At 42.1% G+C, this 22,446-nt stretch overlaps 1 protein-coding gene across 7 annotated transcripts in view; it reads left to right on the top strand.

Annotated features, from left to right (window-relative positions):
* Nucleotides 1–22,446, top strand: part of CDK19 (cyclin dependent kinase 19) — a 285,352-nt gene that overhangs the window by 65,848 nt on the left and 197,058 nt on the right. For 5 of the 7 annotated variants that reach the window (XM_075597621.1, XM_075597620.1, XM_075597617.1 and 2 more), the window contains exon 2: nt 3,942–4,017. In XM_075597621.1, the coding sequence (XP_075453736.1) occupies nt 3,994–4,017 (24 nt within the window). In that variant the 5' untranslated portion in view covers nt 3,942–3,993. Of the gene's footprint in view, nt 1–1,189; nt 1,372–3,941; nt 4,018–22,446 lie in introns of those variants that run through there. The other 2 variants (XM_075597618.1, XM_075597622.1) reach the window with 2 other exon arrangements.

Below are 22,446 nucleotides of genomic sequence, written 5' to 3'. Positions count from 1 at the left end.
CCATGGGTCACTGGGTGAACAGGGGGTCCCCAAGCCATTCACTGATTACAAGGACTGGGTGGGTTTGGTTCAGGACTCTGGGGATTTGGGTAATGATGTTGTTCATATTGTGCCTGTTGCTCAGGTAAAACCCTATGTGCCTCCAGTGTCTGACAGAGTTGTCAGAAATCACCAAAAGTCATTACTTTTTTTTCACCACTCAGTAGAGGGGGGCATTGAGTTTGAAATGGGTTCCACTGATGAGGACAGGGGATATAGTTCTGATGATGAGGAAATATCAGACGAGGAAAATTGGGATACTAATAGCTCCCTAGAGAATTGGTATAATGAAGAAAGGGTGCCTTACATCTCCAGGAGATGCCTTGCGAAAGTGTATGGCCATGATCCTCTCCGACCATTAGCACCCATATCTAAATTATGGGATGATTGTAGGTGTCCAGTATGCCACCCAGCGTGTTATGGTACTTCTGCTCCAAACCCAGTGGACCATGCTGTGCGCAGGCCACCCTAAAAGGGTATAACTAGTACAAGTAAATACATATCCTGAGGGTAGTAAAGGAACCTGATCCCAGGTATTGCTGTTAGTAGCAGATTCTCCACGTTGGGAGTAATCCTAGTTCTTTTGTGTCACCATCTAAGGAGGGTGTATAACCTGCAAATGTAATAACACTGTATTATGGTGAATAATATGTCATGTTATTTTGTTTTGTACAGGTTGTTCACCTGCAGGATGGACCCACAAATTTAGGTCCAAGTGGGGACCATTGGATTCCAGCAGAGGGAGAGTATAGCCCTCGTAGGTTTAGGCTATTATTCTGTCCTCCTTCTGTGCAATAATCTCTGGTAAGGGCAGGTCTGCCAGGAGTTAAGATGGGTTCTCCCCACTCACTGCAGATCAGTGAGGCAGAGAAAGCAGTGCAGTCAGGCCTGTGTCCAATAAGGGACAGGGGCGGGCTCTTGTTGTATCTGTCTTAATGATCTGCATTTCCTGTATTGAGTCAGTTGCTCCTACCCTGAGAGGAGCTGAGTCTTACCAAACCGAGCTGTCAGGGACCTGGCAGGCTTGAGGCCCTCCCTCTGGGAGAGGCTGGTAGACTGTTCCCAGTACTCTGATAGGGAGTAGTGGAAGAGCTAGGCCTGCTTCCAGGGCCCTGACTGGGAGTGGAAGGCCAGGGTCATCCTGAGGGAGAACTCCTGAGAAGTACTGCTGTGACTGTGTATGCTGTACAGTGTGCTGCAGAGGCAATAAAGTGTTCCTGATTATAAAGAAGCGGTTGTGAGACTGGAATCTCTCATCCCTGAGTGGGACTTTCTATTCCAGGGATTCCACCCCATATCCTGGGGCCTGCAATAGATGGAGGCACTGTCACCGTGAGTACGTACTGGGTATGTCCCCAGAAGCCTGTCCTGACCTTCCCCATAATACCATCAAGCGGGAGACTCAGAAGTCCTGTAAGCCAGCAGGTGCGCCACACTATTATGCCTTGTAACCAGAGTAGCATTTCCTCTAGGAGACCCTATTTGCGATTGGGTGGGGGAATACCCGTTACATATATATAGCTTCATTTGCAGTAGGAATTGTTAAAAAAATTAAGTTATTAGGAGCATTTCCTCATGCCATTTTATTTTTGTTTGAATAAATGCAGCAGTTCTATACCTTTAAGGAAATATAAGATGCCGATCAATCCGTTTTCCCGTAATCAATCGACAAAGATCCTGCTTCTCTGTGCACCCAATATGGCTGCCTATTTCAAAAGAGAAAGTGTTGTACTTTTCTAAATGGCTGCTATAGCAACCCAAGGAAGCTTAATACATTACAATTACCGGTTTTGTAATCAGCAGTCGGATGTATGAGGTATGAAGGTAAAACGGAGGAAGCTCCACCTTGGAGGCCTGAAGCAGCCATGTTGCTTGTGGCAGGAAGCTCAAACCGAGAGAGACGGACACACAGACACACAAAGACAGGGAGATAGACACAGAGACAGAGACACAGTGTGTTTCTTTCTAGCTACTACTGAAATTAGGGGGTCACCTTAGATTCAGGGTCACCCTATAATCTGGCAAATACGGTAATTAAAAAGAGCATATAGGATTTTGAAGGTACACACCCTCATAGCCATCCTAACTTTTTAACAAGGCAACATGCAGCTATCTGCTTTTCTGCTGAGCATAAACTACAAGATCACGTAAGTTCCACATAACAAATATTTCTCATATGTTTTTATTTGACAAGAAAGTTGTGTGGAAGTTGAGATATGGTTTATTGGCTGTCAAATTATCTCAGCATCTCCACCACTCACCTTCCTTATAATATTATGTAGCCATAAATATAGGCTGGTCAGATTATATTCTATTAATCATTTGAGTGCCTCAATTAAGATATTATAAGATATGATAGCCAACACATGCTCTAAAAAAATGTCTATTACGGCCAACTATTATTTACAACTAGGAACTAATGTAAGTATAACAGTAACCTGTTTGTTAAATTATTTTTATGCAAAAAAACAGTGCAACTTCCAAAGATTGGGGATAGAAGATCTAAAATGTTAATATAGTGTATTATGTTGAATAAAAAGTGAAATAATATGAAGTGGTAAGAGATGCAATCACATGGAATGACTGGGTCATAGGAACGTGGGTAATAATGAAACTCCTATTCAAGAGGTCCAGGTTTGGAAGGAAAATCCTCACTTAGAATGCCTTCCTTCTTGCTCCTAACTCTAGAACTCATTTTCCCGAGCATCAGAAAAGTACATTCTCTTCCCAACTTCAAGTCCCATTTAAAAAAACAAAACACTTCTTCAATAAATAATTCTTGTAGATTTACACCATGACTGCGCTGCCATCTCTAGACTCATTCTATTTCTTGCATCTTGTGTATTTTGTACTGTATCTGTAACATTTTAGATGTTTAAGTTCAAGGCAAGGGATGCTTCTCTTAATCATTTATGTTGGATGCAGTTCTGCAGTGTTTTATTTGTAACAGTGTTTCCCCCCTCTCTGGGAGATTTCGCCATTACACGGTGTGGTGTGGTGCATACCTGCTGGCTTACAGTAGATCTGAGCATCCTGCGGTGTTGTGGAGTAGAACAGAACAGGCTCCTGGGGTAGTAACTAATTCTTTCTCACAGTGACAGCGCCTCCATCTCTTGCAGACCCCAGGGATGTGGGGACAATCCCTGCAGGAGAACTTACTTTCCCTCCCCCTGATAGATTGAAGTCTCAGGCAGGAAGATATCTTTGAACAGGATCACTTTATTTAGTACACTGACAGATGGAACAGCATACACAGCATACTTCACTTCGTGAAGCTTTACCCTCAGGATGTACCCTGGACCTCCACTCCAGGCCAAGGAGCCCTGAAGCAGTCCTTTCTCTTCCCTTACTCCCTGGTGGAGTAAGGGGTATACCTAGGGGAGTGAATACAGATTGGCAGAGCCCTGCACAATTGTTAGGGTAGACCATCCTCTCTCAAGGAGGTAGAGGCACTGACTAAATTTAGCAGTGCAGCTCCTTGAGTACAAGGGAAGTAGGTACCAGGTTTGAATCCAGTGATTGAACACACACAGGCCTAGTCCCACCGCCTCCCCTGTCACTGAAAGAAGCTACTATGAGTGTGGAAAACCCATGGTAACTCCTGGCAGGCCTGCTCTTACCAGGACTTACTGCCAGGGAGGGCAGACTTAGTAGCCAAGAAAACCAGCCTGGCTACATACTCTCTTTAATCTAATATCTGTTCTTTAAAGCATTGATTCAGCTAAAAACTAACAAACTTAAAGTACACCTTGTTTTTCAAAAGCCGTAAAACCCACAAACTCCCTTATCTTTAAACATATAGGGATATGTGATTGCAGCATGAAATATAGCACGGGGAAAGTTTGTGCCATCTGTTCATGACAAGAATATTAACACATTCATCTTTTTTTTTGTCTGTGCAGAAAGGATGAAAAAGAATATGCACTGAAGCAAATTGAAGGTACAGGAATATCCATGTCCGCCTGTAGAGAGATTGCAGTAAGTGGGAATGAATAATTCACATTTTTTTAATTATGCATCATGAATGTTTCTGGACATGGAAGACATTCAAAATCGGTTTAACTTCTTGATTGTGGGAAATTGCTAGGGATGTGTGAAATTGTCAGTGAGCCTTTATAATGTGCCAGAATATTATAATCAAGCTATGACAATAGTATACATACAAGCAAATCTATACAAAATAAACATGTTACTGTATAAGAAAGATTTGTTGCAGGTTGTGATACTTTTAAGACGGCCAACATAAGGGTTAATTATATATAATTATATATAATATTAATTATAGTGTACAGAGATTTCCAAACATCATGGGTTTCTTCTTTAGGTGTTTAGTTCACTTACAGTGTATGTTTATATAATTGATACAATTTGAAAAGTTAATTAAACGGATCCTTTTACTTTTCTCCACACTAGAAATAAATACAGATGCAGAAGTATTATGTTAGGCCATTCACACCATGCATCTTATTAAATGTGTAATCCCACATAGCTGGCCAAGTTGAGTTTACAAGTAGAATTTCTTATGGTCTGAAGTCTCATATCACCATGTTTACTAACTTACAAAAAGGATCTAAAAACATTTCTGGGTAAAGAAGGCCTCAATCACCATCACTATAACTCCCCCGCCCCCCTAAACCTGCCACTGGCATTAGTTTACTGTGGACCTAGGAGTAATTTAAAAAATGAAGTGATGTGGTTACCTTGTCTGGAGTCGATAAGATGGTAGTTCAGATGGTGGTGCTGGCAGGTTCTGTGTAGGGATCCTTCTGCTACACAAGTCTGCAGTAAAAACTTCAATAAGACCCGTTGCACCATGACAGCAGTTTCACTTAAGTATCAGCATCTGCTACTTTTATTAAGCAGACGTGCTACACGGTATCTGTCTGTCTGCTTAATAAAAGTTTAAAACCAGAGACAGACAGAGCTCAGTGCACATCCAGTGAAACCTATACACTGTACAGTGCCTAAATATATATGTATAGATATCTATTAAATAAAATGGTCTTTTAGTTTAACATTTTGGCCAAAGTGTTGTAAGCCCCTGAGCCACTACACGGCAGACCACATCTCAAGGGTCCCTAACACTAATATAAATTCTTAATAACCTGTGCATTACCAGGAAGAATGATTTATAATAAATCTGTCAAAATTAGTTGCATAGTTCTAAGTCTGATTGAAGCTTTTATTAACCTGTACATTACCAGGAAAAGCACTCTGTATTAGATTTGTCACAATCATACTGCAAGCAAGCAAGTTCTCCTGAGAGTGGGAGATGCTATGGAGTGAGCTTTTAACCATTTAAATGTGGGAGGGGGTGAGCTTTAACAAGATAGGAAGAGCCACCTTCCAATCAGCCAAGACCAGCTGAACAAAATTTGTAAAACATACAGGACACCTGCAGGCTCATATTGAACCCCCAAAATAACCACAACATATATATAAGCATATAGGTGTCACAGAGGAGTGCTACTGAGCATGGCGATATATATTTAAAACCAGAGACAGAACATGAAACACAGACAGAGCTCAGTGCACATCCAGTGAAACCTATACACTGTACAGTGCCTAAATATATATGTATAGATATCTATTAAATAAAATGGTCTTTTAGTTTAACATTTTGGCCAAAGTGTTGTAAGCCCCTGAGCCACTACACGGCAGACCACATCTCAAGGGTCCCTAACACTAATATAAATTCTTAATAACCTGTGCATTACCAGGAAGAATGATTTATAATAAATCTGTCAAAATTAGTTGCATAGTTCTAAGTCTGATTGAAGCTTTTATTAACCTGTACATTACCAGGAAAAGCACTCTGTATTAGATTTGTCACAATCATACTGCAAGCAAGCAAGTTCTCCTGAGAGTGGGAGATGCTATGGAGTGAGCTTTTAACCATTTAAATGTGGGAGGGGGTGAGCTTTAACAAGATAGGAAGAGCCACCTTCCAATCAGCCAAGACCAGCTGAACAAAATTTGTAAAACATACAGGACACCTGCAGGCTCATATTGAACCCCCAAAATAACCACAACATATATATAAGCATATAGGTGTCACAGAGGAGTGCTACTGAGCATGGCGATATATATTTAAAACCAGAGACAGAACATGAAACACAGACAGAGCTCAGTGCACATCCAGTGAAACCTATACACGGTACAGTGCCTAAATATATATGTATAGATATCTATTAAATAAAATGGTCTTTTAGTTTAACATTTTGGCCAAAGTGTTGTAAGCCTCTGAGCCACTACACGGCAGACCACATTTCCAGGGGTCCCTAACACTAATATAAATTCTTAATAACTTAATGACTTGCCCAAGGTCACAAGGAGCCGACACTGGGAATTGAACCGGGCTCCCCAGCTTCAAACTCCGTGCCAGTCAGTGTCTTTACTCACTGAGCCGCTCCTTCTCCCTGTTTATAAGTTGAATTTCTTATGGTCTGAAGTCTCATCTCATCAGGAGCAAGGCAGCAGTGATCGTGGGGGGGTGAGTACCCATTTGTGTATATATTGTGGTATGTTTAACATGTTCTGTAGCCCTCTCCTTGATAAAGGCAATCTATTTGCCGAAACGTTGGACCTTTGGTGGCACAATAAACTGCACCTTTAGTAAGACCGTGTGCCTGCTTCCATTCCTTTGCTGAAGTCTCATCTCACCATGTTTGCTAACTTACAAATAGGATCTAAAAACATTTCTGCGTAAAGAAGGCCTCAATCACCCTGATATAACTCCCCCGCCCCCCTAAACCTGCCACTGGCATTAGTTTACTGTGGACCTGGGAGTAATTTTAAAAAGGAAGTGATGTGGTTACCTTGTCTGGAGTCGATAAGATGGTAGTTCAGATGGTGGTGCTGGCAGGTTCTGTGTAGGGATCCTTCTGCTACACAAGTCTGCAGTAAAAACTTCAATAAGACCCGTTGCTCCATGACAGCAGTTTCACTTAAGTATCAGCATCTGCTACTTTTATTAAGCAGACGTGCTACACGGTATCTGTCTGCTTAATAAAAGTACAAGTTGCTGATACTGAAGTGAAATTCCTGTCATTGTACGATTTATCTTATTCTCTTTTTACCTAGGAGGGATTTCCCCTTTAAAATGTGCATGTGCTATATGTGGAAGAATACAAAACCTGTACCTAATTGGCACTAGTATCATTGGCCTCTGCTATGCAATGCTTATACTGTATCTCCCGTTGATCTATGTTTTCTTTAGCTAGAAGATTATTTAGCAACGTTTCCTAGTTGCAAATCTGGTACAAAAGTACTGCATAAAATGTACAGTATCAAAGAGAAAAATCCCATTGTTTTCAATGGGAAAAATATTCTTTGATAAAAATGGTGCAGTTTTTTTCCTCGGTATTGTAGTTTGGAGATTTTGCTAAATTAGCTCAGAAATGTCTTTGCTGGATTAACAGATATCAGACATGTCCTGTGATTGTATTTTTACACTCTCTTTTCTAACATGCATTGACTGATTTCCTGCTCATCTGTGATGTTCTTGCATAGAGATTCAATGCAGCCTGCAGTGGTCAGCAAACCAAGGCTTCTGGCATCTTGTTCTTGTTGTAAAGACATAAAGTCCCTTACTCTATAAAGTGTGATAGCTTGTTGAAGATTGTATGCTGGTAGTTTATTAAAAAGTGGGGGTATTTACATGGCCCACACATTTATCTGAAATGGTCCATTCAGTCATTGCAATGACACGTGTGTACAGTGGGTTTTTTGAGGGTTAGATCAACCCACACATACAATATTAGATTCCTAGCTGACATTTTACATGTCAATGTGGACCTGACTTACTGCAATCTAAGTTCCTAGGGCTGAGTCCCCGCTGGCGCTGAGCGCGCTCATGCTTGGAGAGCACTCCAAGCATGAGCGCCGGGTGTCCTGCTTGTACGAGCGTGGGGGAGGGGGGCATTGCGGGTAGTTGAGCGTGCGGGTAAGTATAGGTTTTTTGTTTACCTAAGCGCCGATCTCGGGTGAGCGTGTGTGCCCCCGCAAGAGCGCCGCGCGCACCGTGTGAGCGGGTACTTACGTATATCTATATATGTAAGTCCCCGCCGCAAGCGCCGTCCGCTCAGCCCGCTCAGCGTTAGCGGGGACTCAGCCTAAGAATCAGTGCCCCAGCCATTGCCAAACCGATTGCAAAGGCTTTTGATACTGTTGATCATGCTATCCTGCTTAACAAACTCCAGAGCTCTGGAATAGGGAAGCATGCTTTAAACTGGTTTCAGTCCTACCTATCAGGTAGATCCCAATATGTGTCCATCTCAGGCTCTAACTCCAACCAATTGGATATCACTTGTGGTGTCCGGCAAGGCTCTACTCTTCTCAGTGTTCATCAATGCTCTTCCTACAGCTTGTAAGGGAGCTTTAATACACATGTATGCAGATTACACAATCCTATATGCACACAGCCATAGCCTCTCCGACCTTGAACACATACTTCAATCTGACTTTTTAAGACTTAAAAATTGGATTTCCCAAAACAAACTGTTTTTAAACACTGACAAGACTGTAACAATGGTATTTGGGACCAAGACTACATTTTTAAAGCTCCCAATGACTGAGCTCCACATCAGAACCAACGCTAATACCACCCTAACTCCTGTTACTAGTTTTAAATACTTGAGCATATGGTTTGACTCCCATTTAACATTTGGGATGCATTGATACCCTGACATCCAAAACCTATGCCAAACTAGGTGTACTTTATAGGAACAAATTCTCCCCAAGTCTGCTGGTCAGAAAGCGCATCGCACAGCAGATGCTAAAAGAACAATACATATTTAAAAAACAATACATATAAAAACCCCCAATACATAAAAAAAAAAACCCCAATACATATAACCTCCCCCACCCAATACATATAAACCCTTACCTTGGGGCTGGTCTCAGGTGTCAGGCCTCTGGCCGGGCTCCGTGGCTTTGGGGAGGCCTGGCGGCCGGAGAAAGCAGTTGGGCCCGACCTTTCGTGGTTTCCGGCTCTCCCGAGCTGCAGGTCTCTCCCTCACTCTGTCCCACACAGAGCGTCTGATGTCAGCGCGCACGCCGGACCTCTCATGCGGCCGTGCATCGGAATTCGAGCCCAGTTTACTTCCGGCGCGCGCCGGACCCTCTGACAACGTCTGAGGGCGTGGCGTGTGACAGTTGGTGAGTAGGGAGGCCTGCAGCTGGGGAGAGCCGGGGCCCGGCTACCACGAGAGGTCAGGCCCAACTGCTTTGTCCGGCCGCGGGGCCCCCTGCAGCCACTGGGCCCTGGACACATGTCTCCCTGTTAGCGGCCCTGATCCTTTGCTATGGAGCTAATGGTTCAAGGCTGAAAAATCGGTGTCCCATCTTTGTAGTATTACTTCTTCTCCCTGAATCCTCTTATACATTGGTTTTAGTACTGTAGCTCATGTCATGTTTGTATGGTCATTTTGACTTGCAGAGTATATGTTTAAGATTGTACTGTCTTCAATGGGCAATAAATAACTTTCTGTCTTTTCCTGCATGCGTGCGTACATATACACGCACATAAGTACATACATATATGAATAAGAACATATACACACAGACATTTATGAGACATACACGTATCTATAAGACGGATAAATAAGAAAGCACACAGGTCAACAATGTTAACTATATAAGTGTGCTAAAAATACATCAAAATAAATGGTATAGATAATAAACTTCCCATAATGTGATCATTTCATGCCGCTCAAGGTTTGGGATCCCACACCGGATCCACAAAGGAAAATGCAAGTTCAAGGATGACCTAAACACCGACAAATAGGGAAGTAAAAGCTAACATGGTGTAGTATGTCAATGAATTAAAGAGGTGATAGGTCAGGTCCCTGCTTCTGAATTGGACTCCTGCTGCGTTAATCCTACTGGACCGCCACCAGTCTAAGAGCTGCGCAGAGAGAAGCGGTACCACTGTCTCCCAGCACAACTCTTACAGGTGATCGTGCTGTTGAATTTTTGTTTTTATTATATAGGATTGAAGCAGGAGGTCTCCAGAGCTGAACCGCATTCATTTCAGGTCCGGAGACCCCCTGCTTCCCGAGGTACAGGCCTCCATATCGGGTGCAGCTCTCCTGTAAGTTTAAATGTCCCACGCCACTGCCCACGTTACCGGGACATTTAAACTTGCTAGAGATACCGAGACCCGATACGGAGGCCTGTAACTCGGGCAGCAGGGGGACCTGAAACTAATGCAGTTCATCTCAATTGAGTATTGAGTATCTATTCCTAATATATTTAAATGGGTTCTACATGTGCGAACATGCATTAAATAGCAACTGTCTTGCACTTGTGTCCAGTTTAGAGTCATGCTAATGGCTGTTTTTAATTGGGAAAGGCATCTTAATTTTGTGCCTACATGAATCAGGTGCAAATTAGACTAAACTATAAGAACACATTCATTTTGCCATGTATTTAGATGAGCAATGGCTGCTTCTGCTGCTCTTTGATGCACAGATGCTACCTGGCACAAGACGCTTTACATGACTATAGACCAAGAGGCGGGAGAAAGGAAATAATTTAGAGAGCTATTATAGATGCAGACAAAGGTCCGCACAGAAAATAATTTTGTTTTTAAAGATGTCTGATAATGCAAATACACACAAACATTATGCACATGTAAGTGTTACGCAGTCGTATAAATACAGCTCGCGCTAATCTATTTGAACCTAATTTGATCATTTTAGACCAGATGCCAATGACTGTGCGGAGAGTAAATTGCATTGTAAACACAGGAATTACATAGACACAGCACTCATACAAACTTTAAATCTGAAAAAGGAACCAAGAACTGGATACAGTATCTCTGGAACAGATGCTCAAAAATGGCACTCTACTAACAAAATCAGGACTGCTAGCAACACTCATCCTCATGCTGCACATAGACTGACTTAGGACAGATTACACTAGAAATATCCCAGCACGGTCATACAGATCAGTTCTTTATAGGCCAGATATTAGAAGCTGTACTGTAGCCAATTAAGAAAATGATATCTGAAAATGTACTGTTATTTACTGTTATGTTACCTTACTATAAGGAAATAATAACAATCATTGTCTGTTTGGCATTGTTGCCTTGTTGCTGTATGCACAGCATCTGCTCTTGACTTTATTGCAAAACACATGCCCTCTGACGTTATTGTTTATCTAACATTCCACTAGCGTGAAATTATTCTGCACATAACAGGAACACTTACTTCAAGCAGCAACAATCCTGGATACGTGATGTTAAGATAAAGATTATTTTTATTCCAGTGTCAACAACATAACTAACGTCTGATTCCTTATTGTGTCTCTGAGAATGTACATTAGGCAACATACATTAGATAAAACAATGCATTATAGTAGAGTACATGCATAGTGCAACAGCTTTATATTAAGATAAGATTATCTGTCCCACATTCTGTACCACAAATTGCTTTATGGGATCAAAACCTTTAAGAATTTCTGACTTGCCAAATACAAGAAGAGTACATTTTTAAAATTATGTCAGATATGTGTCAAATATACAAAGAATAACCCTTATAAGACACATATCTATAGAAGAGAGGGGCTGAGATCAATCACAATGAAACAGTTTAGTAGTATACTTTATATGAAAGTTTTAATAAATAGTTTTCATTCTTTATACAATTAACACCACGTTGTTGCATCTTTTAGTCCCAGATTAAGGCAGGAAACGTAGGATTTCTCCATATGGGGTTTATTTACAGGGATAACCTTAAAACTTGCCCCACAAATCAAGTATCCCAATAGCCTGCACTCATTGTTTCTGTGCCACACTCAGTCACTCCTACCACCCATTGTGGCCAAGCACTGCCATCTACAGCACTTATTACCTCAGCTGCTGTCTCTGTAAATTCCCCATCAAAACTCTTAGATTCTTAGATTATAAACTCTTCGAGGCAGGGATTTCCTTTGCTATTGTGTGATTTTGCTGCACTTATTGTATTATTATAATTCCCTGTACTGTATTCTTTGTGAAGCGAGTACACTTTTGGCGCTATATAAATCAAGACATTCAATAAATAATATACTAACAGGCCCACCGTCCCTTTAAGTCAAAACGAAATCATAAAATAAACTCCTTGTCCTTTTAAGAGACTAACTACACATTCAGCTTCAACCCTTACTACCTGGATGGACAGCTAAGCTGGTTACCACCCCAATACAGGTACTACTATAGCTGAACATATAAAGTTTCTGAACACAGCAATAAAGTGTTTTGCTCATTTGTTACTCCAGGGTTTGGAGCAGACGTCCCGCTTCAGCATGGTCTCGCGTCCTTCCTTCCTAGGGAAGCTTGGCCCCACAAGAGCTCAGAGAATCTCTCTTCTGTATGTCCAATGTTAAGGACAGGACATCCCTGCTTCAGCTGCTTCAGCACAGTCTCTCATCATTCCTTTTCTGGGGAAAATAGTCTCTCTCTCAGTATGGCAGCTTCCTTTGTTGGACAGTCCTGTTCATCCGGATCAACCTTGTAACTTCGTGGAAGGCATCCGAGATATATGGAATAAAGCACAAAGATATTACATACTGTAGTGTATACTGCTATAAATATAGGACAAACTAACATAACACTAATGAACACACTAACAAAAGACAGAAAACAAACAACATTTAACATACAAACACAAGGCTGTAAACAGAATTTAAACTAATTAAAATATAAAATGGACACAAAATATCCATAAAAAGAAGAAGGTTCTCTGTTGAAGGCGATCTGGTGGTTAAAACCAGAATCCTACTTACAACAGGGCAAGTTAAAGCTCACATGTGTGTCCAAATCTTTAGCAAGCCAGCTGCTATTCTCCTCCAACAGCACAGACGTCTGCAGCTCCTGTGGCAATGCTGTTTGTGTGTTCTGTGAAGGCACATGCTGGGGGGAGAGGCTGCTCCTGGATTCTGGATACACAAGGGATTCAGCTGCTGTACAAACACTTCCTCTGGTAGCCGTGACCTCTGACCCTGCATGTTTCATGAAAAGTCATTTCCTCAGGAAGTGGGGGCCACGGCTTCAATACTGGCCTTAACCAGCACATGGTCTCGCTCCTGCTCCCGGCACCACAACACCACAGTTTGTACTGCAGAAGTTCTCACCAGAGCAGGAGTGTCACTGAGTTAATCCCATTGAATGACGACATCAGCAGTAATAATCCCCACTGGCAGCGCCGGAGGAGTTATGGGAGCAGCAACAGAAGTAGTACCGACCGGTACTATAATCGGGGTTGCCTCTGCACCGACCTGTGGAGCTGAAGCACTCTCACGGGCCTGCTCACGTCGTAGGTATTCCTCCAAACGCTCTCCACCGACGGCCACATAGGCTTCCACGCACACTCAGGCCTGTTGCATCTCCGTGTGCTGCTGTAGGAAGCGGATGGCATTCTCATGTCCTGCCACCCAGGCCAGATCGATATCCTGGATCACCACTTCTGGGTTGTCATTGGGTGCCGGTTCCGCAGAGACGACTATCACATCGGGAGCAATGGAGGCACCCTCGATGATGGATGCACCCCTGCTGATCTTCCACCTGGAAGCAGGGACCACCGTTGAGGTCACTTTGCGTTGGAAACCGGGTACTGGATGTAGAGTCGAGAGCATCCAGCAGGGCTCCTCATCGTAGTCCAAGACAGGGACAGGACAACCCTTTGCACGCACTGTGAGGAACCCAGTGCACAATGAACTTTGCGAGTTGGGGCACAACCCGAGGCGTCACCGGGGAGCGTGTACCCTTCATCATACTTTTGAACATGGACCAGGGCCTTCACAACATACTGTCAGGACCCTTGGGTACCAAGACACATAGACTGTGTTTCTGGGATGGGGCCTTTCAGGCTCTGGGGCAACCCGTGCACCAAGCACAACATACAGTGCTTCTGGGGGCATATCCAGTGGGAAAATTATTGCAGGAGCGTGTTACCCCACATTTTTGTTCCACAAGGGACGGGCCTCTTACAATGTACCCTGAGGGACCTTGTGCTCCTTCGAGGCGGGCCCCTGAGGCATCACCAGGGACCCCGTGTACTTGTATTCTAGCTCTATTGCAGTGTTCTGAAAATGGAGTGCATAGTAAAGTCAAGATAGCGCTCCCGCCAAAACAGTGGGACTGCATGGGTTGCAAGAAGCAAGCAATCCTTTTCTGCAAAAAGTTTGTAACAAGTTGCAACCTGTTCGGCGGCAAAGTGTAGCCACACCTCTCTTTGTGACTGGCTCATCTGGAGCCTGGTCGCTACTTGGTCCATCCCACCCCCAACTTCGTGTTCCACCTAGGGGAGGAGTCATGCCTTGTGACCAATCAGGACTTTGTCTCAACCTATGAGAGGAGTTGCCACACCCTGTATAGCTTCACTTCTGCGGAGTTGTTGACAAGTGAGGAGCTGCTGCTAGTCCTCTGATTTTCTACCATGTCTACCTCATCTATTTTGGCCAAAATCATGTCAGAGCTGGATCACACAAAATATTCCCTGCCAGGAGGCTTTCTGGTGGCAACAGTTTATGGATGGCAATTTGTATGGTGTGTATGCCCTTACTGCAGACTACCTGGGGGAGAGGTCAGCACGACGGCCCGATGTCAAAATTTTGAAACACAATACATGTGGCCTGCCAATCCCGTGCCCCCTGCAGAGGTGATCTTGCTGAGTGATTGAAATGCTGCGCCTGCTGGTACGGCCCTTGCATACCACACTCCACCGATACGTCTGACTCCCTCCAAACAAGCCGTACTATCCTGTGAAATGGCCGTGGAAATGTATACCTGGCTGGGCCTCCTATGGATCTGTGTACCGTAGTACCTGGACACCAAGGTCCCAACATTACTGTACCTGAGATGACCTCAGGGGTATCGATATCAACGGTTCCAGGACTGGAACCAATGTTAGCTCGGCTAGCGGGTGAGTCGACTGCCCCGAGGGTGTTGGGTGAGTCTCCTTTGGTGGTTCCAGAGCATGTCTGCTTCGTGCCGATTACCATCCTGGGGTTCCGGACATCCCGACATTGCGGCCCGGAGGATGTGTCCTTACCGATGTCTCCGTCCGATGGAGAAACTGGTCCAGAGAAGTAGTGGAGTCACATCCCTTATGGATGGGTCCTTCAGTTAGTGAATGGGGTTCCAGACTATCCCTTCATGGGGTAAGAGCTCTGAGTTCTCCTCCCGGCTGGGAGTGAGACATGTGCTCAGTCCCTCATGGGCTGAGGCACTAATCTAACCCAGAGAGGCCTCACCATTACCCGCAGGCCAGTACCATCCAGACGCCAGGGATTACCTTATCAACCGGAGCATACACTGTAACAACACCAGCAGTGGCTGCTGTAATAAAGACTATCCTCATTTATACTTCTGGCTCCACGGCAGTCTGTGTGGAGGGAGGTATTAGGAGTAAGGAGTGTCATAGAGCAGGGGCCGCCATCAGCCTTGCTGAAGCCCTCTATGTCTGGAGGCGCTGTCACCAAGAAGGGAAAAAACAGAAGAATCCCCAAAAGTCTGCCTGTCTTCCTCCACTACATCGCGGGTACCTCAGCTCACTGTACCTCACAGGTAATCAGCGCTACACCTAGCAATAGCCATGACAAGATCTCCAGCGGGGGAGGTGGTGGGGGGTGGGGAGCGTTACATGTGCTACATACAGAATGTCCAAAGTCAGCAACAGCCATTGCTGTCAGCCTACAAATAGAATAGAGTAAACCCCTCTATTTGTATTATTAAAAGGAAAACATTTATTGCTGCTGTGTTTTTTTTTCCGGACCAGGTTATAATCAGTTTCAGCACTCACATTTATTTTTGTATATTTTCTTCTGGCATTGTACAAAGATGCCATTGCTATATTTGCTTACCACATGTTTTGTTTAAGTATGTTACAGAAACTACTGTACGCTCTCAGCCATGAAGAATCAAGAGAAGATTGATAGCCTAAAGCAAGATGGGTAAAAGCAGAGCAATAAAAATCTAAAAATAGATACAAGCATTGTTATTCTCTGCAGCAAAATGATGGGAGCAAGCATTTGGAAGCTGAGTAGGACTGTCAGCTTTTAAGTCTAGATGCATGATACAGATACACATTTTTAAGTTTGTATTTTGCTAAATTACATAGTTACATAAACATACATTTGTTTTTACCTAAATTCATCTAAAGACATGTGAAAAATTATTTGAATCTGATCTGATTGTAAATATGCATACCAAGATCTACAGTCAATGTCTAGCATCATAAAGTCATATCTGCCTTGTGTATAGTATTACAATAATTGTAAAAACATATGGAGCCTCAGAGTGAAGAAGGCACTTCGGCCTCTTTTGCAGTAACATGAGATTTGATGCATTGGTGAGGTATGATCAAACTGATGTGTGAAAAAATAATATCTTCGAACGAAAAAATCCTGATGATACCTGTTCCATTATTCTCTGTGTTAGAATAAACTTGTTTATCTGAAAGAGACAAAACAGAGAAACCGAAGTGACTTTCTGCGAAAAACCCATTTCTGTTGATAGACAGCAAAACACTTAAAACCTCTGATGTGCCCTCTAATATCATTGGCTGTGAGCATTCTGGCTAGAAACGCATCACTAGATTGGAAGGGCAGGCTAGCAACAGCGAGAAACAGCTAATTATCTGTGTTGTGCCCAGGAAAAGGAGTCAAATAGATGACATCACGCAAAAACACCAGTAATGTGACTTAAATCCATAATAATGTTACACGGGTTACGGGGGAACAAACCAGTGTATTATGTATGTCAATCAACTGAATAGATTCAATTAGAGAGTCACTAATGTGCATTGTGTCAGCAAGTTATGTATGTATGTATATCTTTATTTATATATTGCCCACAGTGTACTTCGCGCTTTACAAAGACAATGCAGTACAGGGAAATATAATACAATAAGCACAACAAAGTCAGACAATAAGAAAGGAAATTCCTGCCCGGAGAGTTTACAATCTAAGGCTGAGTCCATAGTCAGCACTTGGCGCTGACCCGTGCTGAGGCGCGCTGATGCTTGTCAGTGAGCCCCTGTAGCCGCATTGAGAGCGGCTTTAGGAGGGGCTCGCGCACGCTTCCGCAGGCGTAGCACCTAATTTTTTTTTAGTTTTGGCGCTCACGGGAGCGCAGGGCCGGTCACGTGAGCAGTTTGCCCAATGAGGGCGAAACAGCTCCGTGACGTCACTGGCCTGCCCCCCGACGCCCCCAGACGGCGCGCGAACTAAGGCCAGGGAAAGCAGGTGCTTTCAGCCTCAGCGCGACTCCACACGGCTGGAGTCACCATGGACTCAGCCTTAGTGGTATGTTGGGAGACTTACAGAGACAGCAGGTGAGAGAATAAGTGCAGTAGATGGCAGTGCTTGGCCATAGTGGTTGGTAGGAGTGACTGTGGGTTTGTAACAGTAGCCAGAATTGCGGGCTGTTGGGATGCTTCATTTAAGAGGTGAGTTTTAAGGTTTGTCTTTAAGGTGGGGAGAGAGGGTGCTTGGAGTATACTGAGTGTGAAGGAGTTCCACAGATAAAGTGCAGGGAGGGAAAGGGGTTTAAGACAAGTATAATGTAGGTTTCTAGTATATCTAATAAATAGTACAGTTTTGTTCATTGCAGAGGAAAGTAGGCTAAGAAGCTATATTATAGCATCGCAACATATATACTATTGGCCTTATGTAGCTACTTTCCAATCCCGATGTTTACGGAACTTGGCTTAGCTTCAGTTTCCCTACCAAATATTTTCAGCAATTCCATATCATAGTGAATGCAATGCAATCTCAGTGGCCTAAATATAAAAAGTCATTGGCGGGTATTCGCAGACTTCTGCATTCTTACTGCTTCTAGCTTTTGCAAAGCTGTTTGGATTGGAATATCTGCCTTTTGCAGGTAAACCTGAAAAGAAAACCCCTGTTAGATATGAAAGGAGCAATCCATGCAATATCCTACGTGTGTATTTTTAAATAAATCAGTTCAGTAGTATTAGATAATACTTATTACTTTTTTTGAATTCAACTTTTAATGCCATTTTTAATGAGTTTTAATATACCGAGCATCCTTTTTCTATAGCATGTTTAGCCCACCTCCCCAGCAGTGCGAGATCTTTGAAACACTTTCCTGTTTGTGATCATTTGTTCCAATATTCCCAGCAGATTGAGCTGCAAACTGTAACAATAGATAATGTTACCTTAGTAATATACGAATACATTGTAGCTGCTGAGTTACACTGAGTGAAGGATTGATATGAAAATGAAAGGCAGCCATTTAGGGAACCCTGGGAAACAGGATTTTACTAATCAGAGAACTGCTTAGTTAATTAGTTTTCAATAAATGTAATCAAAGGCTACATATATTAAAACAAAAATATGTATTTTTTTTAAACTGCTTGGATTGCCTCTTGAAAACACATTATGCAGAAGGTCTGGAGCAAAGTAGCTTTCTTGTAAAATTGTGCCCAGTATAAACTGCAGTTGTCAACATCATTTAGCATTTAAAGCAGCAATCCATGCTTTTCAAACCAGCAGTTCCCCAGGTAGGAATCACAGCAGTCCAAACTTTAAGGTTCCCCCAGTTCCTGAGATATCAGTGATTATATCTAGACAAGAATATAATCGATTTCAACAGTACTTGCCCTGATACAGATGCCCCATCATATATATGAAGTAGTTTCTTCTTTTAAATACAGTCTGAAAATAATTTAGCCATGTAAACAAATGTAATCATTACTACGGTAAAATGTCCCTATTTTGTTTCTTCCCCTCAGAGAACGTGACTGGAAGAAAGTACATACTTAAGTATTAATAGATGTGTATGTATGACTGTTGTAAAATGTCCTTATTTCTCTTTCTTCGATTAACCCAGCACTACAGCATTGTGGTCTCATCACAATAAAGAAACTTTTATTTTGAAGATAAATAGTCACATACCAAAATAGTACACAATAGTGGTGATGTTCAAATTAATTCGAATAGCCTCAAAGATGATTGCATAGTTTTCTGTTTCTGAGTGGAATCCTTGTATTTGATCTTAGTATCATGATGTTAAACCTGCTTTCCTTCATCCTGGTGTTATCCCTCTCACATCTTTCTGGTGTAATCCCTCTGTCCTCCTCCTGGTGTAATCCTTCTGTCCTCTCTCTCCTAGCTACCCCCTGCTAGATATGTATCCAAATAATATCTCTTCAGCTCGTGCTATCTAATTCTAATACCAGATAAGGTCCTATAGACAAACTGATGTCATATCTGGTAAGATGAGTGAGAAAACCTCTAACAGCGCTCTAAGGAGGTATTCAAGTGATAAGTATATGGTGACTTAAACAGTGAAAACAATATTGTGCAAATAAATAGCAAAAAAGTGCAATATGTGAAAATAAAAATAAAAATAAATGCTGCTCAGACCCTTAGAAGGATGGTCCACAGGAATCCCTCTTGCTGGAACTTGTGGAAAGGAAAGGGGAGCGCAACTTGTTCAGTGGTAGATATGTGGAATGAAAAAAATGATACAATAGTGCAACACAGTCTCTGTAGGAAATACTTCAAACTCAGTTGATCTCTATAAATTCAGAACTCACATTCTTTCATAAGTAAACGAGCATGTAACCCAAACTGATGTGGGTAGTGTGGGAATTCATGCAGGTTCTCTTTCTCTCTATCTCTCAGGGTTCTTGGGGATACTTTGAATCTCTCAGATTGCCAAGGTATCAGCCATATATATGGGAGAATGGAAAGCCAGACATAGTGTGTACCGTACAAAAATGAACACTTTAATTGCTAAAAACCCATATAGGTATATGCTACACATAGGAAAAGTGTATGCTACACATAGGAAAAGAGTACTCTGTGTCCCAATCCTCACCCCCTCTGCCAGACTTTCCCGTCGCGTCACTTCCGGTTCACCGGCGTCTCACTTCCGGTATCGTGGCACGGCTGGAATTCACCGAATGAAGGGGACTCTGAAGTGCAGATCGAGTGCAGGTGAGTGGCGACAGCAGGGCGCTTCCGACTCTACGCGTTTCGCTGTCGTCGCTACGTCAGGAGTCTATGATTGGCTTCTCATTCTTCCAGTTTATAGCAGTTCTCTTGCTCTCATTGGTCCGTAGCTCAGCCTATGAGCCCCATGATTGGTCTATGTTTGGCCAATGGGAGTGGTGTATATACGAGTATAGTACAACGTTCTGACGCATCATAACATGTATATATAGACTATCTTATCGCAAGATACAATAACAATACATCTCCTATCTCAAATAAAAATGTTATACACAAATCTGTCTCCTATTTATATGGTGTGGCCAACATCTCACACCATCCAAAGGGGATCGTGAGTGCTGTATATACGAGTATGGTATAACGTTCTGACACATCATAACATGCATATATAGACTATCTTATCGCAAGATACAATTCAATACATCTCCTATCTCTAATAAAAATGTTATACACAAATCTGTCTCTTATTTATATGGTGTGGCCAACATCTCACACCATCCAAAGGGGATCGTGATCATCTTTGGAGAACAATAACAACTCACTTTAATCTAAAATGGACAAACATATGGCTATAAAAGCATATTTCTCCTACTGTCTCTGTACATTATCCCTACCTACCAATTAGACTGTAAGCTCCTTGGGGCAGGGACTCCTCTTCCTTAATGTCTAAAGCACTTATTCCCATGATCTGTTATTTATATTATCTGTTATTTATTTGATTACCACATGTATTACTGCTGTGAAGCACTATGTACATTAATCGCGCTATATAAATAAAGACACACAATACAATACAATGAGGGGAAAAGAGGAAAAAACAGAAAAAACAGGATTAAGTGCATCAACACATATCTAAATTCTTTCTTACATCTATTCTAATTGTTGTAATTATATCACTCACTATGGCTAAAAAGCAAACATTATATATGTATGTGCAAAAAATATGTTGTCCAAAATAATCACACTTAAAAGATACAAGTGAAGTCCTAAGGATTCTAAATAATCTAACATGGAATAATGAGTTTATCCTTGTAACATGTGATGTTTCAGCTTTATATACTTCAATAAGACACCAGCAGGGTATAGAAGCAGTAAAACGTGTATTATCAAGAGACATAAATATAATGGAAAAACAGATGGAGTTTATATTGAAAGGAATAGAGTTTATCGTAACACATAATTTTTTCAATTTTGATGGTGATCATTTCCTCCAGCTGTGTGGCACGCCATGGTGCCAGGTTCGCACCGAGTTATGCCAACATTTTCATGGGAATATGGGAAGAAGATGATATTTGCTCTAACCATGAATTCGGTGTGAACCTGGTCCTATGGAAGAGATACATCGATGATGTGCTCATAGTTTGGAGGGGTAGTCAATTAGTGCTAGATAGATTTCTGGAATATATAAATAGAAATGACCGCAACTTATGTTTCACATCAAACAATAGCAAATTAGAGATTGAATTTCTGGATCTGATAATATACATAGAAGAGGGGGCCATCAAAACTAAAAATCTTTTAAAAAAAGTAGATGCTAACAACTACATTGATAACTCCAGTTGCCACCATCCTAAATGGTTAGCAAATATCCCCTATGGACACCTACGTCGGAGCAAAAGAAATTGTACTGATGATGATATGTATAGTAAACAGTAAGAAATCCTGATAGAGAAGTTTAGAGAAAAAGGATATTGTGAAAGTAACATAGAGAAAGTGGTAATAAGAACAAATGAGTTACAAAGGGAAGAAATCCTCCATCCAAACATAACCAATGAAAGGCCATCAAAAAAGAAGATTGACTTCCAGTCGACATTTATTACACAATACAATAGAGAAGCAAAGAAAATAAAAGGTGTGATTTTTAGACATTGGCATGTCCTTAGAAATGACCCAATCCTAGGAAGTGAGATACCAGAAAGACCACAAGTTATTTTTAAGAAAGCAAACAATCTAAAAAGTAGACTAGCTCCAAGCACTTTTAAGAAAGGAGAAATTGAAATTTCGAGTACTACATGGCTGAAATCCCCTATAGGTTTTCATAAGTGTGGCAGATGTAAGGCCTGTGAATATGGCTCAAATGAGAAAACACATTTTTATTCAAACACAACAAAGGAGAAATTTAGTACGACAGATTTCATTAACTGTACGATGGATTTTGTAATCTATCTAATGGAATGTCCATGTGGACAACAGTACATAGGCCGTACTACCTGCCCACTGAAAACTAGAATATTAGAACATATAGGCAATATACGAAGAAAATTACAGAGCCATACAGTACCAAAACACTTTGAATTGTATCATGGAAGTAATCCAAAAGGTCTAACTTTTAGAGGGATAGAGAGGGTGAAGGCTCATTGGAGGGGCGGCTACAGGGTGTCTCTCTTATCACAAAGGGAGACATTCTGGATACATAAAATGAAAACATTGAGCCCTGAGGGC

Source organism: Ascaphus truei, chromosome 4 (assembly GCF_040206685.1).
Source record: "Ascaphus truei isolate aAscTru1 chromosome 4, aAscTru1.hap1, whole genome shotgun sequence".
Classification (NCBI taxonomy): Eukaryota; Metazoa; Chordata; class Amphibia; order Anura; family Ascaphidae; genus Ascaphus; species Ascaphus truei.
Note: the sequence above shows the minus strand (reverse complement) of the source record. Positions and strands in the feature narration are given on the sequence as shown.